This window comes from Sorghum bicolor, chromosome 3, assembly GCF_000003195.3.
Source record: "Sorghum bicolor cultivar BTx623 chromosome 3, Sorghum_bicolor_NCBIv3, whole genome shotgun sequence".
NCBI lineage: Eukaryota > Viridiplantae > Streptophyta > Magnoliopsida > Poales > Poaceae > Sorghum > Sorghum bicolor.
In genome coordinates, this window is record NC_012872.2 from 71,665,668 (window position 1) to 71,693,251 (window position 27,584).

At 43.5% G+C, this 27,584-nt stretch overlaps 2 protein-coding genes across 4 annotated transcripts; both read right to left on the reverse strand.

The window, feature by feature from the left end:
• On the reverse strand, positions 4,696 to 5,805 carry LOC8059379 (auxin-responsive protein SAUR50). Its single transcript, XM_002458963.2, has one exon. The coding sequence runs from the start codon at positions 5,462 to 5,464 to the stop codon at positions 4,994 to 4,996; it is 471 nt and encodes a 156-aa protein (XP_002459008.1). The 5' UTR covers positions 5,465 to 5,805; the 3' UTR covers positions 4,696 to 4,993.
• LOC8059380 (formin-like protein 3) lies at positions 12,744 to 26,999 on the reverse strand. 3 transcript variants are annotated; one of them, XM_021457181.1, is made up of 9 exons: positions 26,486 to 26,999; positions 26,271 to 26,399; positions 26,055 to 26,183; positions 25,816 to 25,944; positions 25,642 to 25,728; positions 25,426 to 25,554; positions 23,444 to 23,542; positions 22,809 to 23,056; positions 15,953 to 21,744 (listed from the first exon to the last, which is right to left on the reverse strand). In XM_021457181.1, exons 1-9 carry the CDS (start codon positions 26,883 to 26,885, stop codon positions 21,724 to 21,726), a joined length of 1,371 nt encoding a protein of 456 aa, XP_021312856.1. In that variant the 5' UTR covers positions 26,886 to 26,999; the 3' UTR covers positions 15,953 to 21,723. The 3 variants fall into 3 exon arrangements, with proteins under 3 accessions (XP_002459009.2, XP_021312857.1, XP_021312856.1); XM_002458964.2 differs by lacking the exons at positions 15,953 to 21,744; positions 25,642 to 25,728; positions 25,816 to 25,944; ... (1 more) ...; positions 26,271 to 26,399; positions 26,486 to 26,999 and adding exons at positions 12,744 to 14,069; positions 14,442 to 14,477; positions 14,562 to 14,701; positions 15,615 to 15,771; positions 15,850 to 15,945 and having other exon boundaries at positions 25,426 to 25,445; XM_021457182.1 differs by lacking the exons at positions 15,953 to 21,744; positions 25,426 to 25,554; positions 25,642 to 25,728; ... (2 more) ...; positions 26,271 to 26,399; positions 26,486 to 26,999 and adding exons at positions 12,744 to 14,069; positions 14,442 to 14,477; positions 14,562 to 14,701; ... (1 more) ...; positions 15,850 to 15,945; positions 24,377 to 24,721.

Below are 27,584 nucleotides of genomic sequence, written 5' to 3' on the forward strand. Positions count from 1 at the left end.
TTATTAATATACGTAATTGATATCACAAATCGTTGTGATATCAATTACTCATATTAATAATTTATCCTTTTATATTGCACATCTATATGTAACCTCTTGTTGTAACAAGTGCCTTGTGTGACATCACGAATTCAGATTTGCACTTTTAAATTTTGATCTTATTATTAGTTGTTGCAAACTTTTTTATCCACGTGTAAGTGGAAACTATTTTGTTTATCATACTTTTATATAACTACCATTTCCTATTCTATTAAACGATAGTCCCCTTTCAAACTGTTTTTTCGAGACCATGATGTTTGACTGGATTCCTTAGAAAATGAGGTCATTTAAAGTGCACCAGATTGTTTAGCTCATAAGGATGAAGCCGAGTGAAGCTGATCTCTCAGGAGGATGATAATATATCGGAAGGCTCCTGCTGGAGTGAAGTCAAAGCCAAGCAAACCCCAACAAGCAATAACAAAGGGGCACAGTTGAGGAAGAGGTTGATCACGTGATTCTACACATCATTTTGGCAAAGCACACGGTGGTAGGATTCTAGTAAGAATATTTATTGTGCCAAGTATTCCCGATCGTTTCTTAGAATTATTAGTCGTAGAACTGCAGTAGTGTAGGGTACATACTGAGTGTACGCTATACCGCGCTGTTGTCTTCTATGTAATCGCCGTACTCCTACATACCAGGTTTTGTTTGGATCTACTTGCAGCTTAAATATGCGCAGCGTGGCTTAACTGGGTTCATCTAGTCATCAGCTGCTGGTTTCTTCTTCTTGAAGTGATATATATGATGCAATGGAGGCGGCGCGATAGCTAATTATGGCCGGCTAGGCGCGGCGGCGCGCCGTGACCGGAATAATCAACCGTCGGCAGCTTCTGTTGAATTATTAACCCCTGATGAGCCCATGCAGAGGCGCATGCTGGTATTGTTACAGCTCCTACCAGTTTCAGCTTCTCTAACGCATTCATTGTTTATAGGAGCTTTTTTTCTCACTCATATCCTCTCATAGAGCCGGTGGGAGCAGGTGAAGCCAGTTTTTTTAGCTTCATCTAATTCAACTGGCTCTGTGAGAGACGGAGATAGGAAAGAGAAAAATAGCTTATAAATAATGTATAAAAGCCGGCGAGAGCCGTAGCAAACGGTAGTCTGATCCAAGTTTGAACTGATGACGGTTTGATTAGCCTTGGAATATGATAAAGCGTGCTGAGTTTGCAGACAGCGCCAGCGTTGAATATATACCAATGCGCACAACTGTAGTACGTCTGTAGATACATTGATGCTCGGCTGAAAACTACAGGTGCAGATCGTACTCTATATATATGTGCATGCATCGTCGTCTTTGAATTTGCATCAGCCATGCATGTCATGTTTACTTTATGGTTTCACATGTTCTGTCTTCGTTATTATCACATACCACGTACTTTCATCCCCTAAAAAAGTATCGCCACATGATTCATGACGAGCATTATTAAATTTGACTAGATTTATAAAAAATATTAGTAATATAGTATCTCTATACAAATTTATTATGAAAACATATCCAACTATATATCTAACATTACTAATTATTTATTATAATAAATATTAATATATTTTTATATATTTTATTAAAATAAAAACATTTGACTTCTAAAAAATGATAATGCCACTTTTTATAGGAGTGTGGGCAAAGGATTATGCAGTTAGTCAAATTTGGGGCGAATCGGATCGGACGATGACGTTCCAGTGAATTAATAAAGCTCAACTTCTCCAGCCTCAGAAAAGTTCTCTAACATTTTTCTTTAAAAAAAAAGATAAAAGAAAAAAAAGGCAACCACAGAACCATGAGGTCAGTTTGATATAGCTAGCTAGATATCCATATATGGGAGTAAGCATCATATACATCGTATAAAGAAACCAGCCAAAGCAACCATTCAATTATATATCACTCTCTCAAAAAGAGATCGAGAGAGTATATTATGTGTGTACAATCACAATAATGCATGGTTGCACCATGTCTTGCCTTCCTAGCGAAAACCAAAAGCACAGGACGGCCTGTATATGCATCATTGGATAATTAGCTAAACATATGGACTAATAAAAAAATTCTTTTTTTTTCTAATGAGTTCTAATTAGCATCCAAAACATGGACTAAACTTCCAAGTACAGGCCTAGTAGCATGGATCATTCAGGCCTTGTTTAGATGCGAAAAGATTTTGGATTTCGCTACTGTAGCACTTTTATTTGTTTGTGGTAAATATTGTCCAATTATGGACTAATTAGGATCAAAAGATTCATCTCACGATTTACAGGTAAACTGTGTAATTAATTTTTATTTTGGTCTATATTTAATGTTTCATGCATGTGCCGAAAGATTCGATGTGATGAGGAATCTTGAAAATTTTTTGGTTTTTGAGGTGAACTAAGGTCTTGTTTAGATGCGAAAACTTTTTGGATTTCGCTACTGTAGCACTTTCGTTTGTTTGTGTCAAATATTGTCTAATCACAGACTAACTAGGGTCAAAAGATTCGTCTCGCGATTTACAGGCAAACTGTATAATTAGTTTTGGTTTTCGTCTATATTTAATGCTTCATACATGTACCCAAAATTCGATGTGACGGAGAATTTTGAAAACTTTTTGATTTTTGGGTGAACTAAACAAGACCTTAACAAGACCTCAGTCAGTCAGAGGGAGGCTGTTCTTGAACAGTTGAATTCCTTGAGCTAGACTTGACGTGCGTGTTGTCCACCAAAAGTGGCGCATGAGTTTCGACTTGCAGTCCCTCCCATGATTATGAGCATTGACCGATCGGCCCAGGCCCGTCCAGTCCAGGAATTAATGGCAGTGGCTGCTGCTGGCCGCGACCCGCGAGGAGACTCGAATGTCAATCAATTATTCAAAATTCAAAGATTTTGGTTGGTCCTGCACTCGTGTAAGGGTTGTCAACGGAATCGATATGCGGCGTGGTTGCAGCGTGCTTGCTGCGGCTGGAGCTGGAAGTATGCAGCCTCAGCTCTACTGTTCATGTATACCGGCCACTACAAGAGAAGCACTAGCGCAAGTTGCACTTCACGCTGGTCAAGTTTCTTCTTTTTTGTCCCTTCAGCAGCTCCATAAGTAATTTTACCAGTGGAGCTGGAGCTATATAAACAAAGGGTGAAGGCTATATAGGCATCAACCAATCTAACACAATAACACAAGAGTCTCATCCCAGGGCTTATCCAGAGCAATTTTTGGAACGCTGGAGAGGATTGGGCATAGTTCTATTGCATTAATTAGAATCTTGTATAGGATAAGAATCGGTGGATCAGGATTAAGTAGGGTTGTGAGGTAGCAACAATTACTTTGTACTTATTTTGGATGGTGCTTATAGAATTAGACTTTGACAAATTCTAATCTCTTATCGTAATTGCTTTAACATCATTATTTAGGGGTTTCTATGTCGTTCTCAATACGATACAATACAAACTTGTGTTATACTTGCAAATATCCTTTCAATGATCTGATGGTTACTATGCATAACTAGGGTTATCAGATTCTAACACTTGTGCTCATCTCCATTCAAGTTATCCTAGTTGCTAGGTCCCTTGAGACTGGCAGTACCCAACGGTGGGTCCGCTATCTTGTCTTTCATTTGCCACAACATTGCCTAGCAAAAGTTGACCTCTCCTTCGAGGGGCATATCCAACACTGAGGACTGGGTAGACAATGACTTTAGAGTCTTTTTAGATGTATACTAGACTGATATACATGCCCATGCGTTGCACCGCGGTCATAATTTTTAAAATTGAATATCTTGTACTTGAACCGGTGGCTCATTTTTTCTATGTAACAAGAAAGAGGACTAAAAGATGCCACCGAAAGACCCTACTCAAACAAAAAAAGGTTGTCAAAAAGGTGTAGGAGTTAGGGTTGGTTAGATATAGTATGGATTGTACATGAACGATATAGTGGAGTTGGCGGCTATCCTAGGCTTCCCTCTTCTGGAATCCATGGGGAAGAGGATCAAGTTGGCCCCTGCGAATAGCTTGATGCATTATCTGCCTTTAACCCTTTGAGCGAAATGTGGTAAAAGAAAAGAAAATCTATGGACGACCCCATTGCCTCCACCCCATGTAGGAACTACGAGATCACCCCAAATGCAGATGTACGAACTCTAAGGACTTCGTATTGGATGTAGACACGATGATCCGGTCTTCATATCGGAACCGGGTAGAACGTGAACGTGTGAGCTCTAAGTGCAGTATGATTCATGTTGGACACGAACGCGTGAGCAGGGATCAAAATTTGGTATCATAAAATAGCTTATGACTTTAGAATCTTCTTAGGTGTAGAGATAAAAGAGAAGAGATATAGATATAGATATAGATATAGATATAGATATAGATATAGATATAAATATAAATAAAATAAATAAATAGTAGTGATTAATAATCTTTCGTACTACATTGCATCATCAGCATATTATAGTAGGCAAATAGTACGCTGCTCTTTCGATATAGAATAAACCTAGCTACTGACCTAAAATAACCTGTACTAATTACTTAAAACTAAAACGACGAGCAAACTTTTGTATATATTCCTAGTGATGCGTGTCTATTGCGGAGGAGTCCGTGGAGGATCAGATCTTGTGTACAACAGTATTTGTTTTAGTTGTTTGGATCGGTCACTTTGATTCATTATTCATTTGACCAATAAGTTATGGCAGAAATAAGCTCAAATAAACAAGCTTCAGATTAAACTAGACATGTACGTACATACAGACAGCTAGCCTAGCTAATACTGAAAATTGGTATTACGTTTCCAAAGACAATAGAAAGAAAGAGAGTCGATATACACTATATGACCAAAAAGCCAACGAGTCTGTGCTATGAATGACAACTTATTCATGCATAGCAGTAGAGAACTACCACTAGAGTTCACACGACAGCACCAATGCACCATTATTAGCTCACTAATCATCATTAGTTCATGCATGCTCGACCGATAAATCTTTTCTTTTCTTTCAACTGCTCATGTCACCTCCTCTTGCCAACCATCGACGACGACCGCGGGCTCAGCATCCGGTACCCGGCTGCGCGGCCCTTACTGCCGCTGTGCAGGCCGCATATCGGCGAGGAGGCGGCGCCGGCGACCTGCTGCTGGCCGCCGTCGTCGGCGTCGGCGTTCTCCATCTGCCACAGCACGTCGAGGAAGGCGTCGACGTCGCAGCCGGGCAGCGCGAGCGGGCCCTGCGCCGCGTACCCGTACTCGCGCTCGGCGTCGTCCAGGAGGCGCCGGAACAACGGGTGGTTGGCGCACTCGGCGCGCACCACGAACCGCTCCCGCTCGGAGCCCACGTACACCGAGAAGCACCCCGGCGGCGACGACGACCGCCCGGAGCCGCCACCGGCGCTCAGCCCGGACTTGCACCGCTGCAGGGTTCTTGAAATCAGACCGCTCTTCCTCCCGACCTTGCCTATCGACGTCGTCGTATCCACCGTCGCCATGGGTGGTCAAGCTTCTTCTTCTTAGATAGATTATATGGATGATGAGTACAAGAAAAGCAGCAGCTCCGATCCTTCTGCTGCTTCGAAGAACAGGCCTGAGCTGAGCCGAGACGAGCGGCGACGAGGATCAGGTTATAAAGGAGACGGTCCAGGACGAGGAGGGAACGAAGCAGCCAGCGCTGCTATACTAGTAGCTATTTGCATATGCATGCATGGTACAGTACAAACACTGCAGGCTAATAGCAACAGGCCGGCGGTATCTAGCTGTCTGCTTGTCTATAGATAGCGATCTATCGTCCTAGTAGATTAATCGACTTGACGCAGATTTTCTTGACTTGTTGGGAGCTAGCACAACATGTCATCTGTTATATATGTTAGGGTGATGAAGAGATGGCTGCTATACGAGAGAAAGCAGAGAGAGATGGGGCGGCGACGTGAGAGAAGAACAAACACAGGAGGAGACCATAGGAAGAAGTAAAGAGTGATGTACGCCAAGAAAGCAATGGTTAACTTGCATGCATATATAGTTATTTGCGAATAGTTTCAGCTATATATGTGTGGCACAGCCGCACAGGTACATATGTAGGCCGGGGCTGCGCATTTTGTTTGCTTTTGAGAGGGAGCTGAAGGAGCACAAGCATGCTCAATAATTGTGCGTGGTGGCATGATGCTATCTCCAGTGGTCAACGCCTGCCTGCCATGTATATGTATATATGTGGAAGCACTGCCTGCTACAAGAACATGAGATGAGACACACCCATTAGGAATTTAATTAATTAGGTGCAAAAACTTAAGGAGTTAGCTATGTTATCTATTAACAATAGCAGAGGTTGGTAATTTCGATGTAAGTTTAGGAGTTACTTTAGATTATCTTCCATAAAGGTTTTTTTGGATAATTTAAATGAAAATGTAGGAGGTTGCTCATGCTATTTTTCATAAAAGCAGATGTGGGTACATAATTTGTTTTTTAAAAAAGGTCAAGTGGTTGTTATAGTCAATGATGATGACTTTTTATATATATCTCGTGTGAATGAACGTTGAGGCTCTTTTGAGGCTTATAATTAGTAATAGTAAGATAATTGTTGCTCGCTTCTAGAAAGTATTGGAATAAATGAATTAACAAGGAGACCAAGTTTGCACTCTTCTCACCCATTTTTATTCCCATGTCCCACTCTAATGTCTACTCCCTCTGTCACATAAAAAGAGTCATTCTCGCTTACTAAGAAATCAACTATCTTTAATTTTGATCAAATATATATAATAAATAATTAATATTTATGGTACGTAACTAATATTGTTGGATAGACCTTTGGATATATTTGCATAATAAACTTATTTGGAGATACAAATATTGCTAATATTTATATAAATCTAGTCAACCTTGAGAAAGTTTGACCAACACGAGTGGGACGGAGAGAGTATGTGTTATCTCTCTCTTCATTGGTTGGTTAATCACATGATCTCGAGCTATATATGTGACCCAATTTTTTGGTATAATAGCATATCTCCATGTATATCATCGGCATTCCTTTTCTCATCATTGGATATCAAAGTTTTACCATTATCTCTAGTTATTACTCCTTAGTCGTGTCTCATCTTGTGATTTTTCTGAAATTGTTTAATTTCTTAAACTCTCATATTGGAGTATAGTTCTTTTCCCTATTACATTTTATGTCAAAAGATAAATTGAATTCTGGATTCTCCTTTCATTCTAAGATGAAGATTTAATTAATTAGACAACATAAAGAAGCTACTTTTTAATAATGATGTAATAGGTTGGTAATGGAGAAATAGATACTCCCTCCGTACTCCCAAAGCAAGTCGTTTTGGACAAGATTTGGGCATTGGGAATATAAATTATGAATATCTTTTATATTGTTGAGTTTAAAAATATAAAAATCATATGAATAGATTTGTCTTGAAAAATACTTTTATAAAAATATACATATACCATTTTCTGATAAATATTTTTATAAAAATAAGGAGTCAAAGTTAGACTTTGTAGACTATCGTTGTCCTAAACGACTTCCTTTGTGAGTACGGAGGGAGTATAATATATTTCTAGGTTAATTTTTGCGTAGGAATGGTACGGTTGTGGTGATCTGGTGGATAATTTATCAGCATGTACTCTGATTTTTATTTTGCAGCAATTTCTAGGTCTTAATATATATATAATTAACGAGGGGGCTTTGATTGGCTAACAAATAACAGAAGATTTTCCCGTCAAGAATTAACATGCCTACTACTCCAGATGAGCGTTAATCGCTCCAATTTTTTTTTTTTACCTTTTCTATTGTACTACACATCAAATACATGGGAAGTATGATCGAAGAGACAGAGGGACAGCAGTTTGGATGATTTTGCATTCATTAGTTGCTTATTGTGTGATCAGTGATCCTGCGTCCTCTTCGTTTGTTCCTTCCCCTTTCACTTTCAGTTTCAAACCTTGATGACTAGGGGATCATCATTAGCAATAGGAATAGGATCAGCCAATCTTTCCAAAATTCAATTTATATTTCAGTCAAGATACGAACTTCTCGACCGTAGTCATAGTCAAGACATTTAAATGAAGTATTTGGACCAGAAAATGACATGACCCTCCCTCGATCGTTTCTTGGAATAGTCTTCGTTCCCGTCCTGTATGTATTTGCTACGGCCAACCGCGGGCAGTCTGGCTCTTCTTCTTGATCGAGGCGTGATGCAGATGGCGGCGGCGTGGCTGCTGCTGGTGAGCGCGCGGTGACCGGCCGGCCGGCGGCCGGAATAATCGCCGCAGCTTCCTGTTGAATTACTAACCCCTTTATACAGAGCAGAGCTGCAGGTACTGTACGTGAACAATTAAGGTCTTGTTTGGATGTTGTCGGATTCACTTCAATCCATGTGTGTTGGTGTGGATTGGAGTGGAATTTAGTTCAAATTCCACTCCAATCCACCTCAACACATGTGGATTGATGTGAATCCGACTACATCCAAACAAGGCCTAATCTTAGTCTGATCCAGGTATGAAATGTTGTAGCCATGCATGCATGGAAGCGTGTGCTGAGTTTACAGACAGTGCGTTGAATATTGCGCAGATGGATTGATGCTCGTTCGTCCTGTGTGAAGAGTACAGGTGCAGATGTGTGTGTGCATCGCCGTCTTCGATTTGAATTCGCATTGGGCGTGACATGTTACTGCGTCGTTTCACCTGTTCTGTCTTTGCTATCACAAAGAATTCTGCAGTTATAGTCAAATATGGAGAAAATCGGATCTGAGGATGAAAGCTGTAGAAGGGTATGTTATATACTTAGGCCCTGTTTAGTTTCCCATCTAAAAATTTTTCATCCATCCCATCGAATCTTTGTACACATACATGGAACATTAAATGTACATAAAAAAATAAACTAATTACACAGTTTGGTTGAAAATCGCGAGACGAATCTTTTAAGCCTAGTTACTTCATGATTAGCCTTAAGTGCTACAGTAACCCACATGTGCTAATGACAGATTAATTATGCTTAATAGATTTGTCTTGCAGTTTTCTAATGAGCTATGTAATTTATTTTTTTATTAGTTTCTAAAAACTCCTCCCGACATCCTTCCGACATATCCGATGTGACACCAAAAAATTTTCATCAGCCATCTAAACAGGGCCTTATATGTCCCAGTAAAAAGCTCTGCATGGTGGGAGCACTTTATCCTAAAATATAAGGTATCAAGCATTCAACCTTTTAGTATGAATTGTCAAAAAAAAACCTTTTAGTATGTAAGAAAACATGTAGTGCTTTCACCAAGCGAGTGTTGCGGAAGATTGACCATCGATGTTAAAAATGTACATAAGGTTTATGACACAAGATTTATATTTTTAGATTCATTATGGTAAGTATTTTCATAATATAAAATATATATGTTATGAAATTATATGGATTATTTTTAAATAGATGATAAAGATAGTAATGTTTGATTTAAGACAAAGCTAATGTGACATGTAAAAACAAACGGATAGAGTAGTATCAAAGTTAATTTGGATCACAAAGCATGCATCTCGGGTTTCTTCTTTGAAGTAGCTAGCCTATGTAGCCATATGCATGGTTGGGAAATATGTGAATGCATTAACTGAAAAAGGTTGTTATGCCTATGTACCGTAACCTACCTCACATTTTCATAAAAGTTACTCCATTCGTCCCGGAAAGAATCAATTCCTAGGATCCGTGTCAGTCAAACTTTTTAAAGTTTGACTAATTTTATAAAAAAGAGTAACAACATCTATAATATAAAATACACATTATATGAAAATATATTCTATGATGAATCTAATAATACTAATTTGATACTATAAATTCTAGCATTTTTTTCTAGAAATTTGGTCAAAGTTTAAAAAGTTTGACTTAGGACAACTCTAGAAATTGACTCTTTCGTGGACGGAGGGAGTACTGTGCCTACGTAACCTACCTCACATTTTCTCAAAAGTAGAGAAGAAAAATAAAGACAACCACTGGGTTTCAGGTTCAGCTAGTTTAAAATACCTAGATATATATAGAAACCCCCTTTTGATTCGAATAACCTCCATATACACATCGTATTGCCTCCCTAGGGCCTTGTTTAGTTGCTAAAAAAATTTGCAAAATTTTTCAGATTCTTCGTCACATTGAATCTTTATACGCATGCATGGAGTATTAAATATAGACTAAAACAAAAACTAATTGCACAGTTTGGTCGGAATTAACGAGACGAATTTTTTGAACCTAGTTAGTTTATGATTGAACAATATTTGTCAAATACAAACGAAAGTGCTACGGTGTCGATTTCTCAAAACAGCATGGATCATTCAGTCAGGTCAGAGCTCAGAGGGGCTGCTTGAATTCCTTGTGCTAGACTTGACGTGCGTGTTGTCCACCAATTTTTAGTGGCGCATGAGCTTTGACTTGGTACACCATGCACGCACGGTGGGGTCGCCGTCCGGAACTGTGCGCCCATGATGACCTAGCGTTGACCCATCGTTCCAGTCCTGTCCAGGAACTTTCAAAGGCGCTTGGCTGCCTGGCTGCTGGCTGCGAGGAGATCCATGCAATTGCAAGGTCAATTATTCAAAGGATTTGTTTGGATGCATGGCCGTTGGCCGGTCCTGCATGCACTCGTGTAAGGCCGGCGGATTGTCACGCAAAAGCCCGGTGCATCACAAACACATCAATCACTTTTTTGGAAAATACTCCAGATAGCCATTGTCCGCCGAAGGTGCGGTAGGCAAGATTCGACAGTATAAAATCCAAGGGTACGTTTGGGAGAAGGTCTATAGGGTACGTTTGGGAGAGCTGTACACTTCCAGCTAGCTCCATTAACTCTAGATCCACAAAAGCATAAATCTAGACCTCAAATTTATGGATGGGGTGCTATGAAAACAACAAAATTTGTGGAGTTGGAGAAAACTAACCACCACTATCACTCCTTATGCACTCTGCATACCGGTTCACGTTTTCTTTGCTATGTCTTCGCTCTACATGCTCCTCCGCCTGCCAAGCATAGCGCCACAGAGCCACCTCGCCATCCCCAGCCTCACCTTCCATACAGGTCCAAGGCAATGGCACCAATGGAGGGCGCGAGCAGGGTTGGCTTTATGGCGGTTGCTGGCGACACCCTTGCTCTGCAAGTCATGGAAGCCCCCGTGACCAGCCTCGCCGGTGCGCCTTGCTTCCCGGTTTGGTTGCCCCGCCAAGGAAGATCCAAAGTGGCGAGGAAGACAAACCCATGCCTCTGTTGGCTTTTTTTTTTTTTTACTTTTATATGATATGGATTGATGATGGGAGTGTCATGTTCGTTCGTTTGGCTGATAAGCCATGACAGCTGTTTACTGTTTTGTTATGAGAAAAAAAAACATTGCTGAATAAGACAGTTAATAAGCCCAAGCAAACAGGTTGATAATAGGCCTTTGATATTGACCCTGACATCACATATATATATAGACCCATGTTGCCGTGAACCTTTCAGTATTTGACTTTCGTATGTAGCGGGCCCCAGGAGGCCATGAAAATTACGCAGCACGAGTGCAAGACTGAGATTCTGTTCGCGTGACAGACAATTATGGAGCCATCTTGATCCTGGAACGCCAACAAGCAAGGGAAGAAAAAGTGTGCGAGAGCGTTTACCTGGCCCGTGTTGTGTCATGTTGCTTTTCCCACGAATCGCAATTATTGGGGGTGTAGGATTCACGACTTTGCGGGTGCTCGCGACGGCGACAGGCGACTGCGAAGCCGAAGCTCTCCCTCTCAAGGTCAAAGCCCTACAGAGATGTGCCCACGACATGGCACATCAGGGTATGTATCCAGGCCCCCAATAAGTGTCTAATGTGAACTGAAGTTTGTTGTTTCTCCGTAATCTTCTACCTTGGTCAATGGGTACTGGCCTCTATAGGGGTGACATGATTCTATGTATGTCGGCACTCGACAAGGACGCAACACGATCCGCTGTCATATTGGGCAACACGGCTCTGCACTGGGCTCTAGCACGCGGCTACGAACGAAGTTGTTTCCCCCTGTAATGTAGGCTTTGTTTAGGTCCAAAAAATTTTGCAAAACAGGTACTGTAGCATTTTCGTTTATATTTGACAAATATTGTCCAATCATGCACTAACTAGACTCAAAAGATTCGTCTCGTCAATTTCGACCAAACTATGCAATTAGTTTTTATTTTCGTCTATATTTAATAATTCATGCATACGTCTAAAGATTCGATGTGACGGGAAATCTGAAAAATTTTGCAAAATTATTTGGGAAGTAAACAAGGCCGTAATGTAATGTAAAGAAAAAGGTCTCTGTCTTCAGCTAGACTGCAGAAGGAATCGATGGGTGCAGACTGCAGAAGGAATCGCACGCATATTTTCGCTAGGAAATTGCAGACGTTGGGCCACCAGGACCACCATGTATCACGACTTACCGGCAAGTTAGCCATGGAACACTCTCGGGATCGGTGGTGCTGCACAAGGGACTAAATCAAGGCATTATTGTCCCTATATATATGCTTCAAAGCCAATATCAATCATCCAAGGCACTGCAACCACCAATCCACCATCGACAATCTGCACCCACAAAAAAAAAAACCTTTTTATCAAGAGATTCGTAGGGAATATAGCCAGCCGTGCTTGAAACATTCCTACCTGAATGCAGCAGCCAGCAGCAGAGAAACAATGCCGAAGCGCCAGAACATGATATAGCTTTCCTATACACATGGAAACCAAGGCAGACCAGTAGATTACTTGGGAACACATGCGACAGTAGACGCAAAAGGTAATTGGCGCTAGAATAGCTGAGAGCAAAAGGGTAATTAAAAACAGGAGCAAAAGATTCAACCATCGACAGCAGCTAAAGTCATATCTTACACCAAACAACAGAATTACACGCTCAAAACATCACAAGAACATCTACATGTTCCGGATGATCTAGCAAAGAACACAATTGTGATGAGTTACAACATGTCATGCTACAACATTTGTCTTTGGCTATTGGATTCCATATTTTCTCTCTAAGCTGTCGGAATCTACAGTTTTTTACTCCATCACCAAGACCAGAAATACTAGACCAGTCAATTATAAAACTGTCGCAGGCATTTGCTCTCACCTCAGAACTCCAGATTCCCTCTAGCACTCGAAATCTACAGGTTCTACACTTCTACTCCAGGACCAAGACCAGAACTAGTTCAGAAAATTAACTGTTGCGCGCTGACTGGCTAAATGTACAACAATAGAACAATCTTCTCAGCTCCACAACACACGGCGATGCATCCCCAGTCATATCCTCTGTTGAAGCAAAAAAAACTAGTATGATACTTGCTAAAGCTGCTGGCACTACAAATCTGCAGGTTACTACTCTTATTTCCTGTCTGCTGGTGGGGGTGGGGTGGGGAACTGAGGGCCATAGAATGTACCCGCTAATCCTTGAAAAGGTGGAGGCGGGTTTGGACTAGGGAAACCAGGTTGGCTGGTCATGGGAAAGTTGACCACAGGAGTAAAAGGTGGGTAAGTGCAATACATTGGACCAGGTGGTCCAGCAGGAAAAGGTACAAATGTACCAGCTGGAGCTGGTAGATGTGAGATCATTTGGGGTGGCATTGCGGGCGGTGGCGTCAGGGGCGGTGGGGGGATTATATGGGGTGGCGGTGAATTTGGCGGCAGTGGTGGTGGGCTAGGCTCTGGTGATGAAGGATATAGTGGTGGTGGTGGTTTGAATGCATCAGGATGAGGGAGTGGGGGTGGCCGCGGTGGTGGTGACTGTGATTTTGGCTCAGAAATATGTGTGTCATCCTCTAGCTTCTGCCTCTTGTTACCAGAAGTGTGCTCTTCTATTTTCAGCATGGTGTTACCCCCATTGACTCGTGAAGGCAAATTGTCTGAAGCAGCACCTGCAGCAAGCTTTGTCTCTGTCACATTGTGTTCAACACCATTGCCCTCCTTTGAATACAGCACTGCAGTTGATTGTCCCTTTTGAAGAGATTTCGCAGCTTCTGGAGCAACAGTACTAAGTGGATCAGAGAGGCTGGACCTCTTAAGCCCTTGATTTGATGGCTGATGCCTTTCCATGTTGCTTCCAAGCCCCACGCAGAGCTCAGCAGCTCTCTTGAATCGGGGCTGAGCTGCCTGATTCATGATGGAAAAGCATTAGTAATCTGATAAACTGCTTCTTTCCCTAACATAGAGAGCCGTAACTGTTAGATTCAAAGGTCAGTCCTGCTTCTAAGTAGTTTGCGACCATTTTACTAAGGGGAATCAACAGTCTCATTAAACCCAAAACCGATGGCCCCAAAATATAACATTATGCAAACACATAAAGGTGAAGTAAATTGTAAGTATTCTACAATACAAAAGTTCTATTCATTGAGAAGCATAAGTGCATAGCAATGTTTTTTTAAAAAAAATAATAATAATAACTCCATAAGGTGTATTGTGGTTAGGAATCCACAAAGTGAACTTTGATCAGAAGAAACAGCAATGCAGGTTGAAGGAAATTACCTGAAGCTGGCTTCTGACTTGTTCCACTTTGAGCTCCTGAAAATAAATGAATCACTGTTAAGCACCGGAAGATCCATGTAACAAATAAAACAGACCTTGCAGAGTTATTTGCTTCAGCACCTGCTCATTCAGCGCTTCCTTCAAATGAGAAATCAGAGTGGCCCTGAGTGATTCTGACGTTTTGAGTTGATCGATGGAGTTTCTGAGAATGCTATGTTGTTCCTGCAGCTCCTGCATAAAGCCCGATCGATTGCTGCTACCTGCCAATATGCAACAGAAAATTCAAGCTACAGCACAGAGAAGACAATCAATCTAGTTATTACCTTGCAACCTCATTAAAATTAGCTGGATCTAAGCAGGTTGGACTGAGGTTGGGACAACAACTGGGTTGTGCCAAGTCCCACCTATGAGGCTATCAATCAATTCCCCATAGCATACCGTGTGACATATGATATTCAATTTCACTTGTTTAGATTTTTATTGAGTGTGTGCCCTCAGAAGCCAAGGGACCATTCATTGTGGTCACAAAGCTAAGCTTGAAGTTGTTTGTTATAGCCCTTATAAACCAACAGTGAGTATGAAAGGGTCATCAAAAGCATAGGTCCTTCTGCTTCTGCTTGCTGCCCATATTTCAGAGGAAACACCATGACACCAACCCCTGAATCTAGTCAAGGCTGAAGAAACTAAGTAGTGGAAGAATGCAATTGATGTATCTGTTGTGAGGCAACTGTAGAAATTGCTCAGAAGTCCCATTGACAATTCCATCAGGGCATAGGACTGAAACACAATGAATCTAGTCACTGAACCTCCTCACGCTAAAGATGGAAATGAGGGTCTTGAACATACAGTGCATCTCTTTATACAAACCATCAAGGCTCAAAAATATCTCTCAGTTGCAACACAGGTGTGATGCAAACCATTTGCGCATTGGCTACGTCAAACTAGGTACAACAAACCCATGCCCAAATAAACATCAATGTGTTATGGCTTCAGGCCATGGTAGTTTGTTGGTTTTGTGGAAACCCTGCAGATGTGGCGCACCACAACTCAGAGGTGAAGAACTTGCAGACCAAACTCCACATAATCACTAGTTTATGCATGCTATGAGCTACATATTAACTAGTAAATAATAACAGAACATGTGAGAATATCCTTTGAATACATATAGCTTACCTAAAACAAAGTTATTTCCATATGTTTTATTGAGTTCATCAAAACTGATAAGAGCTGCTTGGCATTTTCGCATCAGAGTATCCTCATCCATAGGAGCATTCAGGACATGTTTGCAGCTAGAGACAACCTTCTCCAGCAGCTCATTGCCCGTATTTTTCTGTTAATATGGAAACCATGACTGTTCACTCAACAGAGGTCAGAGGGTCATAAAATCGAAATAAATCAACTCACTTACCAACTTGTTTCTAATGTCCTTTAACCTCCTGAAAAAGTCATCTTTGAGGCTTTGTGCCTGAGTATCAAATATTTTACGGTCTTCCCATATGTCAATCTGTAATGTTGAGAGAAAAAAATGAGATGAAACAAAAAATTATCTGTCGGAAAGCAAGGTATAAACACACAGGTTATCATCCCAAAGTGATTAACTTACAATGGAGCTAAGACTTACTACATGAGAGTATGCAACCACTTTCTGATTTTTGCACAAGGATTCACCAGGGCAAGTGCAAGACAAAATAATGCAGAAACTAGGATAGGTGCTCACGTGCAAGCTAAGCTATGCTAAAGTGCAAGACAAAATAATGCGGAAAGTAGAATAGTTGCTAACGTGCAAGCTAATTTATACTAGGTCGCACAGATCTACCGATGCTAACTTGCAAGTTGCATTTCAACAGTTCACTAGGGCAAATCAGACAGTGCTTTGAGGAAGCTTAACATCAGCCTTTCCAAGAGGCAGCACAGAGGGGAAGTATGGACAGAACTAAGGAAGAAAAGAAGAAACTTATATCTAAGAGGGAACGCAAAATGATGTGCAAAGGGATAGTTTCATTCCTTTTTTTAAGTGGTGCACCAGAGCACACGGCTGCCCTAGACCAGCAGTGACGAGATCAATCTGATTTTGTGGTGTGAGGCTCTCTCAGCAGCACAGTAGGGCAAGGAACTGGCACCGGTAATCCTCCACCGACCCCGTAACTGGAGGGCCTTGATCTCACCCAAAGCGTTCGAGCGGATGGGCGGCCCAAAGCATAGGTTCATGTACTTGACAATGTGCGGCCATGACACCATCCCGAAATCACGTTCCATCTGTTAGTACCATTCCCCTGCTGCGCTGACTAGGTCAAGAGAAGCCATCCACACCTTTTCCTCCTCCAGGGTTCGGTGACCCCGAAAGAAGTCGCACTTGTTGAGCCAAGGCAAGCGATCAGACTCGCCATCGTTGCGGGGAAATTTGAGCTCCGGGTGGCACGGATGGAAGCCCCTGGTCATCATCGTCGTAGTTGTCACGATAATAGCAGTGACCGCCGACAATCAACGCTATCGCCGTCGCATGGGAGACATTACGTGGATGCTGATGGAGTCCTATCGGCACCACCTTCGTCCACCTCACAGTCGCTGCCCATCTAGAACTTTTCGGTGCGTGTGATCCGACAATCATGGATGTCAAGGCGGTTTTCGATCGTGGTCAGCCCCACGCCCCCATCAACATGCGATCCAGGTTGGCCATGATGGCATCAGGATCATTACTAGGGCGTTGTCGATGGAGAGTGTGCAAGGCAGAAAGTGGAGAGGCACGGGAATTAGGATTGGAGTGGAGAAGGTAGCAACCGAAGAGGCGCCTGTTCTCCATGGTGCCGGTCAACCGAAGAGAAACCCCCCACCCCCAACCTGAGAGCTCTTCTTTCGATAGAATTCTGCACTAATACAATCTACCGGCATTTATATATGAGGTCCTTTCTCAAATATGGAAATAACTCAATTTTATTCAATTTATTTCCTAAAAAGAATAACTTGGCGTCTTGTCTGACGGGGCTGTCGGCGTCCTCTCCTTCATATGTGTGATCACAAAGGAGCCCACGACAGTAGGAGTGTAAATATAGCAATGAAAACTACTGCTCCTTGGCGAAGGGGGATAAAGGGGGAGAAACAAAACTTTTTGGCCTGTGGAAGCTCGGCCATGTGGTGCCTAAGGCATAGTTATTAGGACCAGGCCAGACATTGAACCGGTTGAAGCCTCGGTTCACGGTTTGACTGGTCCAACCGGTGGTTTAATACGTTCAAATAGAATGAGTCATGCAAGATTATCACAACAGATATTGTAATGCAACGGTGGAGCTACTACTCTCCAACCCGCAGAATAGGTTCGAATCCCCTCGCTTCCTCTTTTTACACCAACTTCCCATAGTTTCTCTCCCCTCCTGCTACTTCCACATGCCCAGAACCACGTAGCGGTGTTGGCCGCCTAGTTTGTTCTCAGTTCAAAGTCCAGTTTTATTACCGGTTTCTACCAATAAACCGCCGGTTCAACGGTTCTAATAGCATGTTAGTAACTTAGAAAGCTTGTAATGCAATCGGTGCAAAGTGGGGTTGATATGCATACTAACGTTTACACAAGGCACCCTACATATCTGGAAATACAATAGGCATAGTAAACAATGTACTCTAACAAGCAAGCACTATAGTGACACGGCCAACAAGCGAAAACATGTAAAGAAAGCCATGTAAAGGGAAGGCAAATGGTTAACGGGCTTTCCAGCACTATAGATAAATGCAAGCTTGTTTGAGAAAAAAAAAATCAACGAACATAAGTTCAAATTAGCGTTGAAGCTTGAGACGCAAGGAACTTAGCATAATGACCTCATGAACCATACTTTTCTTCACGTTTTCCATTTGACAGTGCACATGTGGCTACATACTGCGCACAACTGGCGCACAGGGAACCAGTGCAGACCAGAGGATGACATATTCATTATACAGCAAAAGCTGAGAAGTTTGTTCTTGTGTTGTCTGTTGTGAGAGTGGCTGGTGAAGGTGCTCGACAGGAGGGCAATATCCTTGCGTTGCTTCCTTGGAACTAACAGAAGAGCTCACAGAGATGGGAGGGGAATTAGGAATAATTATTTGCTTTCCTTATCCAATTGACAGAACTCCTACAGATATAAGAGCTTACAACCGAAAGTAGAATGTGTTTAAATTCCAAACAATTATCCTAATAGAGTTGTTCAACAGCAAATGGCAAGCCTAATTACTGATGGTGCCTTCCATCTAGTGCCTGGATTAACTCCTCTAATCCTTCATGATTCTCCTGCTCTTTCTTCTTGCGGCAACTGTAGGTCACAACATCACTCAGTTCCCTAAAGCAACAACTCGTCATCGGGCTACGAGAGGTACTTCCTCTAAAAGAGCTCTAGGTCTTCCCACAATGTAGAGTTAGGTTGGTCCTCACACTTGATTAATAGTGGGTAAACACCGTGAGCCAAGTGCATTTTCAGTGCTCGTTCATGAACAGAGAGGCCGCGCCATGGTGGAGCAGTAGTACTGCAGCGGGACTCTCCCACTGCATTAAGTAGGATCACCCAAGAAATTCTTGGGCAGGCCGATGTGGAGACATCGTGGGTGCATGCACTAGGTGGGAGCTCAAGTTTGAAAGCCACCAGGCAGGTTTGAGCGTTGATCCTGTATTTGGACCATAGAAGCAAGGCTAGAGCTTCCCCTTGGAAGTCGTCCAAGGCAAGGGTGTTGTAACACCCGTGGCCGCCAGCGATTTGTCATCGACGTGAATAATGGTGGCAAGGATCAGACACAGATAACTTGGGGAGGAGGGAGTCTCCTTTAACCCGATTTGAGTTTTACTCAATTCTAACTTGTCTCTACACTACACATGTTTCTAATAGTCTTGCCTTTTACAAGTGCCTAGCTATATTAGCTAGCTTTACAATGTCTGTGGGTCCCACTTGGATACCTTCCACACGCAGGTGGACACACGTCTTGAATCCGTCAATTGCTTGGCACCTTCCCTTCATGCGCTCTCTTGTGGTGGACGCACCGTTGTTGCCATTGGTACAAGTGTGTGATGACAAAGGCGAAGCCACACCCAATCCTCGACAACAAAGGATGTTGCATGATGGCCATGGTAATAATTGCACTTGGCAATGTGCTAAGCTTGCTTGAGACAACCGTGGATGTCGACAAGAAACTCGTCACATTCTTGCATGGCATGCGGTGCTGAAATGACACATAGCTTGCTCGGTTCATAGGAGCAGACTGGCACCCAAAACATCATCACGGAGCGCCAAGTGGTAGAGATTGTTGCAAACGAATTGGGCCCAAGGGAGCCACTTTACCCACTATCGAGGATGGGCACCTATCATAGATAGCAAGTACATGGCAATTACCTTGTAGTTGCCTCGGAGCTCATGTGAAGCTTGGAACCGGATGCATCGAACAACACCTTTCGGAAGCTGAAGTGAAAACAAGGTGTGTCCTATTGTGAAGTATTAGTGGATTGCCCACTCTTCCTAATCACTTAAGCTTTTGGGTTCACTTGGTTGGTGCATGAAACCTAACATGGTATCAAAGCCAAAGATCTCAAGTTCGAGTCCTGGTAGAGGCATCTTTTAAGTCCTCCGCTCCCTTATCTATTTTCACGTTTGTGCCTTGTTCTGGCTACATGCGAGTGTGAGTGCTGTGAAGCATTAGTAGATTGCCCACCTCTTCCCAATCGCTTAATCTTTTGGGTTCACTTGGTTGGTGCATGGAACCTAACATGCTTGACACAAATGGAAGACACAATGTCATGCAAGCAGATGACCTCGACGAAGAACAATCAGGCCACCATCTCTGCCGATTAATCACGATTGAGGATCACTTATCTGCCATCGACCTTGGGAAGTCCTTGATCAATCACGGTTGAGGATCACTAATTTGCCATCAACTTTAGGAAGTCCCTCATGAAGTCCATCATGACATCAGACCACATTGATTCTAGGATTGGCAGAGGTTGCAGGTGCTCTGACTTGTGGCGTTCACAAGTGAAGCACGCCCTCACGTAGCCCTGCCTTGGGCATTGGGCATGGTTGAAGCCTAGGCTCAGAGCCATACCATGGCTATCACTTGGCTCTCGACAACACCTAAGAGATTTTTCTTAGCTCTAATGGTCACCAATCCTAGCCAAAATGTCACATGGATAGGTAACAATAACATGACGGATCGAGCATCTCAATCGACAACGAACGAGAAAATTGCACACAATAGACAATATATTACTCTAGTGTAGGAGTACGATTCCTTCAAAGGAAGTGCAAATCAATTGCATCCAGTTATAGAAATCCATGAAAGACTACCTATTACATGTTGCTAGGTCAATACAAGGTCAAAATGGAAATCCATACTCCATTTGTAGCATGTTGTGTGGCACATGAATCAAATTTTATTTGGACAATAGTTTGACAACCAATCCTCAATAAGGTTCAAAAATCTAGGAGATTACATAGGGAAACATGCCTCAACTGGATTTCATCGAACAATAGCATTGCAGGCGGGCTCATCTGTGGTTGTCCGCCAAGTGCCCGCACAAGGCGCTAGGGTCCTCATAGGATTTGCAGCAAACCCACATGGAACCGCTAGTATTTTACAGACTTTGTGACATCCCGACATACAATCATGGAAGTTATTCTCAGCTCACCCAGCTTGCCGCTGTCGTAGTGCCCACCGAACCCACCCGCGTTGTCTATTATGACGCCGTGGATGAGGAAGTTGAACAGGTCGGTGTTGTTCACAATACAGACAGAATGGCTGCCTAGTTGCAGCACGTGAACTCAGCGATGGCCTTGGAGAACACCACGTGGACCTCACCTGAGCCTGAGCTCATCCTGCTGATGTTGTCCACGATCTCCCCCACGGAGCGCTTCACGATCTTCTTGATGCGTGCCAATTGCATCGTGTGTGGCCCCGTCGGCGCAGACAACCCACCACAAAAGACACCTAACTCAATGAGTGCCTCGCTTGCCTCATGACGCCTGTCGTCAGCAAGATCACAGCGCATGTCAACAAGCTGCGAATGAATTTTCAGCTTCCATGCTCCTACATTGGTTTGAAGCAGCCCAACAAGCATGCTTAATACCATGATCGGCCAGTGTGTATTGACATGAGGGGATCAAAGCTAGGTAGGCGAAGCGAACATCAATGGAAGCTTTCTAATCGCTGAGAATGACCGCTTGCGGACCAAAGCACACACTTGGGGGTTTGGCAGTTTGACCCACAAAACAATTGTAGTTACTCCACATGAGCCACAAACGTGATTTTGCAGGGCGGGTTTAGCAAGTTGCGGTAATTACCCACCTCGCCAGAAAGCCTATCGAACAAATTAGCAACCAGTCAAAATAGAAGATGTGGATCATTCCTCAAGAAAAGTTCTTGTCAAAAAAAGGAGCAATAGCAATAAACACTCCATCTCCTTCGCTTTCTTCCACGTAAATAAGCTTGCAATCTAGCCTTTGCATGTCCAACATACAAGACATCTAAGCAGCACTTGAGTTTGTTGAGCTCAACACTAGCAGACTAGCTAATCACTAACGCATGATGTCAGCACTTAGAATCGAGATCTCACACCACCATAGACAACAGAACATCACGCCATTGCCAATCCTTCCTCCACCAAGCTCGCCTCCCCAACCTTGATCACCTCACCACCTGCATGGGACATGCAAGCGCGCCACCCTAACCAAAGTTCACCACCTAATTGGGATCTAGAGTATGAACCTATACGGATATATCATGGCAACATTCAAGATGTCATCCCACCTGTCATCCCAAATATCGACCCACGTCATCCAACTTACAAAGACAATGAACCTAGGGCATTGAACACTAGGATGCAACGGGTTTATCCGCGAGCCCACTAATAGGCCATTGTTAAGCGAGTTCCATGGTGCAATGCCCTTTGCCCCTTCTACCATGAAAGTCACATCTAAGTGTTAGCATAGGTGCCCTATTGAGGCTTGCTTCGTATGACGAGCTTTTCAACAACATACACCAAAGAGGGATTGAAAGAGAGGAAGAGAGGGGGAGAGGAAGGGAGAGAGTTATGTTGCCCAATTGCTTTAAGAGAAAGAAAGTGGTTGAGAGGAGTGAAGGCATAAACATGATTTTTTTTGCACCCATTCCTAGAGGCTAGAAATACTATTCATGAACCCTTGCATGCTCTATTTGTCTTACTGCCCAAAGAGTATCTTGAATAAAAATATCAACTAGTAAGCTTAGTGGTTACCATTCCAATAACCTTGCCCCTAAAGCACATATATATGGACATGAAGTTGTTAACATATTTGTTATGATGATAACTAAAACCACGATTTGAATGACATGAGTAATAATGCACTTGCATGAATATATATATAGACGTAATGTACAACGTACCAGTCTTTTTGGGACATTCCGCCCAAAATCATCTGTGGCAGTCAACACTTCATTCAAGGCAGCAGGGATGACCCTCATGAATTCAGTTATATATCCATTACCTTCTTTTCTGCTATTCTGCATAATATCATTTGCAAGGTACAGCAAAGCTACCCTCCTCTCTTCAGGAGCTGCATGGAACTCGCAATCCCATGTTCCTACAACTTGTTGGCAGTAACGATGATGAAAGACACACCAATGTGATAAAGCTTTTTTTTGTTAAGGATGACATTACGTGAATGCATAAAATAATGTAGCACTTGAGAAAATAATCACAAGCAGCAATAGTAGGTAGCAATCTCTGAGCAAGGGGCAGTGAATGACTAGCATAATGCTAAGAACTGGTCACAAGAAGCATGAAACATCATCAACTGAATGGGAATTATTGACACAGTGGTCCGGAATGTTAAGAGAACAAAACTACCTTTTTTTTCCCCTGTTATCTTAAGCTATGATTTGGCACTTTGCAAACCACACAACTATACAAGCCAATAAAATATGATAATAACTCATATGAGAAGTTGGGATAAAAAATACTTTGTGCACAAAAGAAAGTGTTAAGTTAATGGGGGTTGAGAAACTGGCAAGAAGGATACTCTCTATGCTCTGCTGTGAGCTATTAAGCTTCGAAAGCTTCTGGGCGAGTATCTGCTTGTTGAAACCCGCACTCATTGTATGCACCCTGTCTTGCACACCTGCAAAACACGTAACATTGGGAGGTCATTATTACCTACAGTCCAGAAATCACTTCATGCTGAAATAATGTCCCGAAGATGGAATGATCATGGAAAAAATTAAGAAGTAGAGTAGATATTCTTGTCTGTTGTTTCTGACATTGTAACTGCACCGAATATTCAGGTTCTCAAAAGGAAACCATTCAAAACCAGAATCAAAGGTAAACCACAGAGGCAGCTGGAAGCCAAATAAAAATCCATTCCCAACTCACCAACCAGTCATTGATAGCCGACACTAGTAGCTAGAATCCTACTCTGGCTTTGCAAAAGATGGCAACAAAATTCGAGCCTTTTCGATAAGGCAGTAAAAGCAGCCCTAGAAAGGATGCCGAGCCAGGGAAGCCGCAATGAGAACTGCCTCTCGTTATGACAGACCTGTAATCCTGTCCTGGAGAGCATCAGCAGAAGCAGAAGCGGAGACTGTGACTAACAACCCGACTACCAGAGCAGAGCACAAGGCATGACCGTCGTCGACGCCAGAGCAAAACCTTGCAGCTTCAGACATCGCGCAGGAGCTGAGCTTGAGCAGCAGGTGCACTCCAAGAAACCCAGAGAAAAACAAGCTGCCGCCTAATCAAACAACCCGACTCCGGCTGAAATCATACCAGCGCGGCACGAAACCAAAACCGAATCAGGGGGGAAATTCCCACACACGAGCATCCCAAAGCAGCAGCGGCGGCGGTTCCTAAATCCCAGAGCCGGCGGCGAACTACAAAACGCGGCGGCGCGGCGAGCTCCGAGCAAGATCAAAGCCAGCGCAGGAGAAGAGGGAGAGGGGCGCGAGAGATCCCGAACCTTCCGCGGAGCCGGTGCCGAATTCGGGGGGCGCCACCTAGGAGGGGGCGCGCATTGGGAGGGGGAGGGGGGATTCTAGGGTTTAATTGGGGATTTGTGGAGGAGGGGCCTGTGCACGGGGTGGAGTGGAGAGGGGGAGGAAGGAGATATGCGTCAGTTGCTGGTCGGCGCCTGGCTGCGCGCGTGACCCGCGGCGAGGTGGAAGAGAGCCAGAGAGGAGGGGGAAGGGGGGAGCCGTGGGCGCGGGCGCGGCGGGGGAGTGAGGTGGACGACGACGCGAGGTGAGGTGGATGGAAATGGATGGATCCTGCTGGGTGGGCTGCACTGCACGGCGGGCCTGCCTGCGGTGCGGTGCGGTGCGGATCGTTGGAGACGAGACGAGACGAGCGAGAAACGTGGGGTGTGCACCTGCGGCCCCCGGTCCCGTTGCTTTCCTTGGGCTGCTGCTGCTGCTGCTGGTGCGCGTCGTGGCGCCGGGGCTAGGGCCGTGAGGCGAGAGCGGGCTGACGAGAAGCGTGGGACGCGGTCCACGTCGGCAGTGACGTACACTACAGCTCATCGTCACAGCCACGGCCTGCGACGTGGAGTCTGGAGTTGTGTGCCAAGAGCCCTCGTGGGCCGTGTGGCTCACTCGTGCTTTGCTTGCAGCTTCAGGCGGCATGTTTGGACCGCCGGATGGCTAGGGCAATACAGGGAATTTGTTTGGTATAAAATTATATACTACTTATAATTATTTACACGAACGGCTAAATATCATGACATATGTTAGTGGATGATGTTGCACTCTGATGTGAACAAGTAAATACATGTTAACGAATGATGTGGTTTCCATTAACAACCAGCTAATTAGGGGAAAGAATTAGGGAAAGAAAGCGAAAAAGAGGCAAGTTCACATGACATCTCTACTGGACATAGGAATATTTAGATTCATATATTTCTTATGCCTCTTACACGGTATTTACGTGCACCCAACGGATGATGACCCAAACACTCCAACAACGAATGAGATGCAGAGCAAATGAACTTGGGTTCAGGGAAACCACACGTACCCTTGGGTGGGACACGGGTTTCAAACCTAGACCCCCGGTGATGTGTGTCGACGCGGTGCCCATCACGACCGATGACCGGGTTACTTACAGATGCTGACACCATAGCCATCTCTGACTTGGTGAGGAGGCCTGTCGATGAAGTATGATGACCCAAACCCTCCAATAACGAATAGGGTGCGGACCGAATGAGTTTGAGTTTAGAGAAACCACACGTACCCTTGCCTAGGAGACGGCCAGACCCTCGATGATGTGTGTCGTTGTGGTGCCCATCGAGACCGAAGACCTCTGGCTTGGTGAGAAGGTCTGTTGATGAAGCATGATGACCCAAAGTCTCCAACAATGAATGGGATGCATACAAAATGAGTTTGGATTCAGAGAAACCACACATACCCTTGTTTGAGAGACGGGTTTGAAACCCAGACCCCTGGTGATGTGTGTCAACGCGGTGCCCATCAAGATCGAAGACCGGGTTAACGGCAGATGTTGGCGCTGCAACCATCTCTGGCTTGGTGAGGAGGCCTGTCGATGAAGCGTGAGAAGGTCTGTTGATGAAGCATGATGACCCAAAGTCTCCAACAATGAATGGGATGCATACAAAATGAGTTTGGATTCAGAGAAACCACACATACCCTTGTTTGAGAGACGGGTTTGAAACCCAGACCCCTGGTGATGTGTGTCAACGCGGTGCCCATCAAGATCGAAGACCGGGTTAACGGCAGATGTTGGCGCTGCAACCATCTCTGGCTTGGTGAGGAGGCCTGTCGATGAAGCATGATGACTTAAACCCTCCAACAACTAATGGGATGTTGACCGAATGATTTTGGGTTCAGGGAGACCACACGTACCCTTGTCTGGGAGATGAGTTTGAAACCTAGACCCCTTGTGATGTGTGTCGACGCGGTGCCCATCGGGACCAATGACCGGGTTACCCGTAGATGCTGACACCACAACCACCTTCGGCTTGGTGAGGAGGCCTGCTGATGAAGCATGATGACCCAAACCCTCCAACAACGAATGGGATGCGAACCAAATGAGCTTGGGTCATGGAAACCACACGTACCCTTGTCTGGAAGATGGGTTTGAAACTTAGACCCCCGACGATGTGTGTCGACGTGATGCCCAACAGGACCGATGACTGGGTTACCGACAGATGCTGACGTTGTAGCCATCTCCGGCTTGGTGAGGAGGCCTGCTAGTGAAGCCTGATGACCCAAACCCTCCAACAACGAATGGGATTTAGACTGAATGAGCTTGGGTTTAGGGAAACCACACATACCCTTATCTGTGAGATGGGTTTGAAACACAGGCCCCTGGTGATGTGTGTTCATGTGGTGCCTGTCAGGCTCGATGACCGGGTTACCGGTGGATGTTGATGTCGCGGTCATCTTCATTTTGGTGGGAAGGTCTGCCGATGAAGCAGCCTTGGAATCGGGAACCACTCGATTCATAGTCTTACGCATCGCACCTAGCTCAACGCGAAAGTTGTCGATGGTCGCATCCACTTCAGGGCGCCAATCCTCGAACAACTTGTGGGCATTCTCTAGGGTGGTGAAGCGAGCACCAAGAGCGGCCTCCACATCGTCGATCCTCTTTGATAGGTTCGTGTGGAAGTCCGCCATGGAAGAGCGCACACCCTTGAAAATAAGATGTATAGATTACATACATAGAGCAATATATATAGGTATAGATATAAATGACACTAAAATATATAAATGTAGATATAAATATAGATAGAGTGATACATAGATATATATATATAGATATAAACGACACTAAAAATATAAATATAGATATAGATATAATAGATAGATATAAATATAGATATAGATATAATAGATAGATGTAAATATAGATATAGATATAATAGATAGACATATAGATAGAGTGATATATGGATACAGATATAAATGTGACACTAAAAATATAAATATAGATATAAATGACACTTAAAATATAAATATAGATATAGATATAGATATAATAGATAGAGATATAGATAGAGTGATATATGGATACAAATATAAATGTGATACTAAAAAAATTTAGATATAGATATATAATAGATAGATATATAGATATAATTGATATAGATTAGTATTAGTATTAGATCCAAGACTCAAGTTTGTTTTTTTGATGAGATATTTGGACCGGTGAGTTTA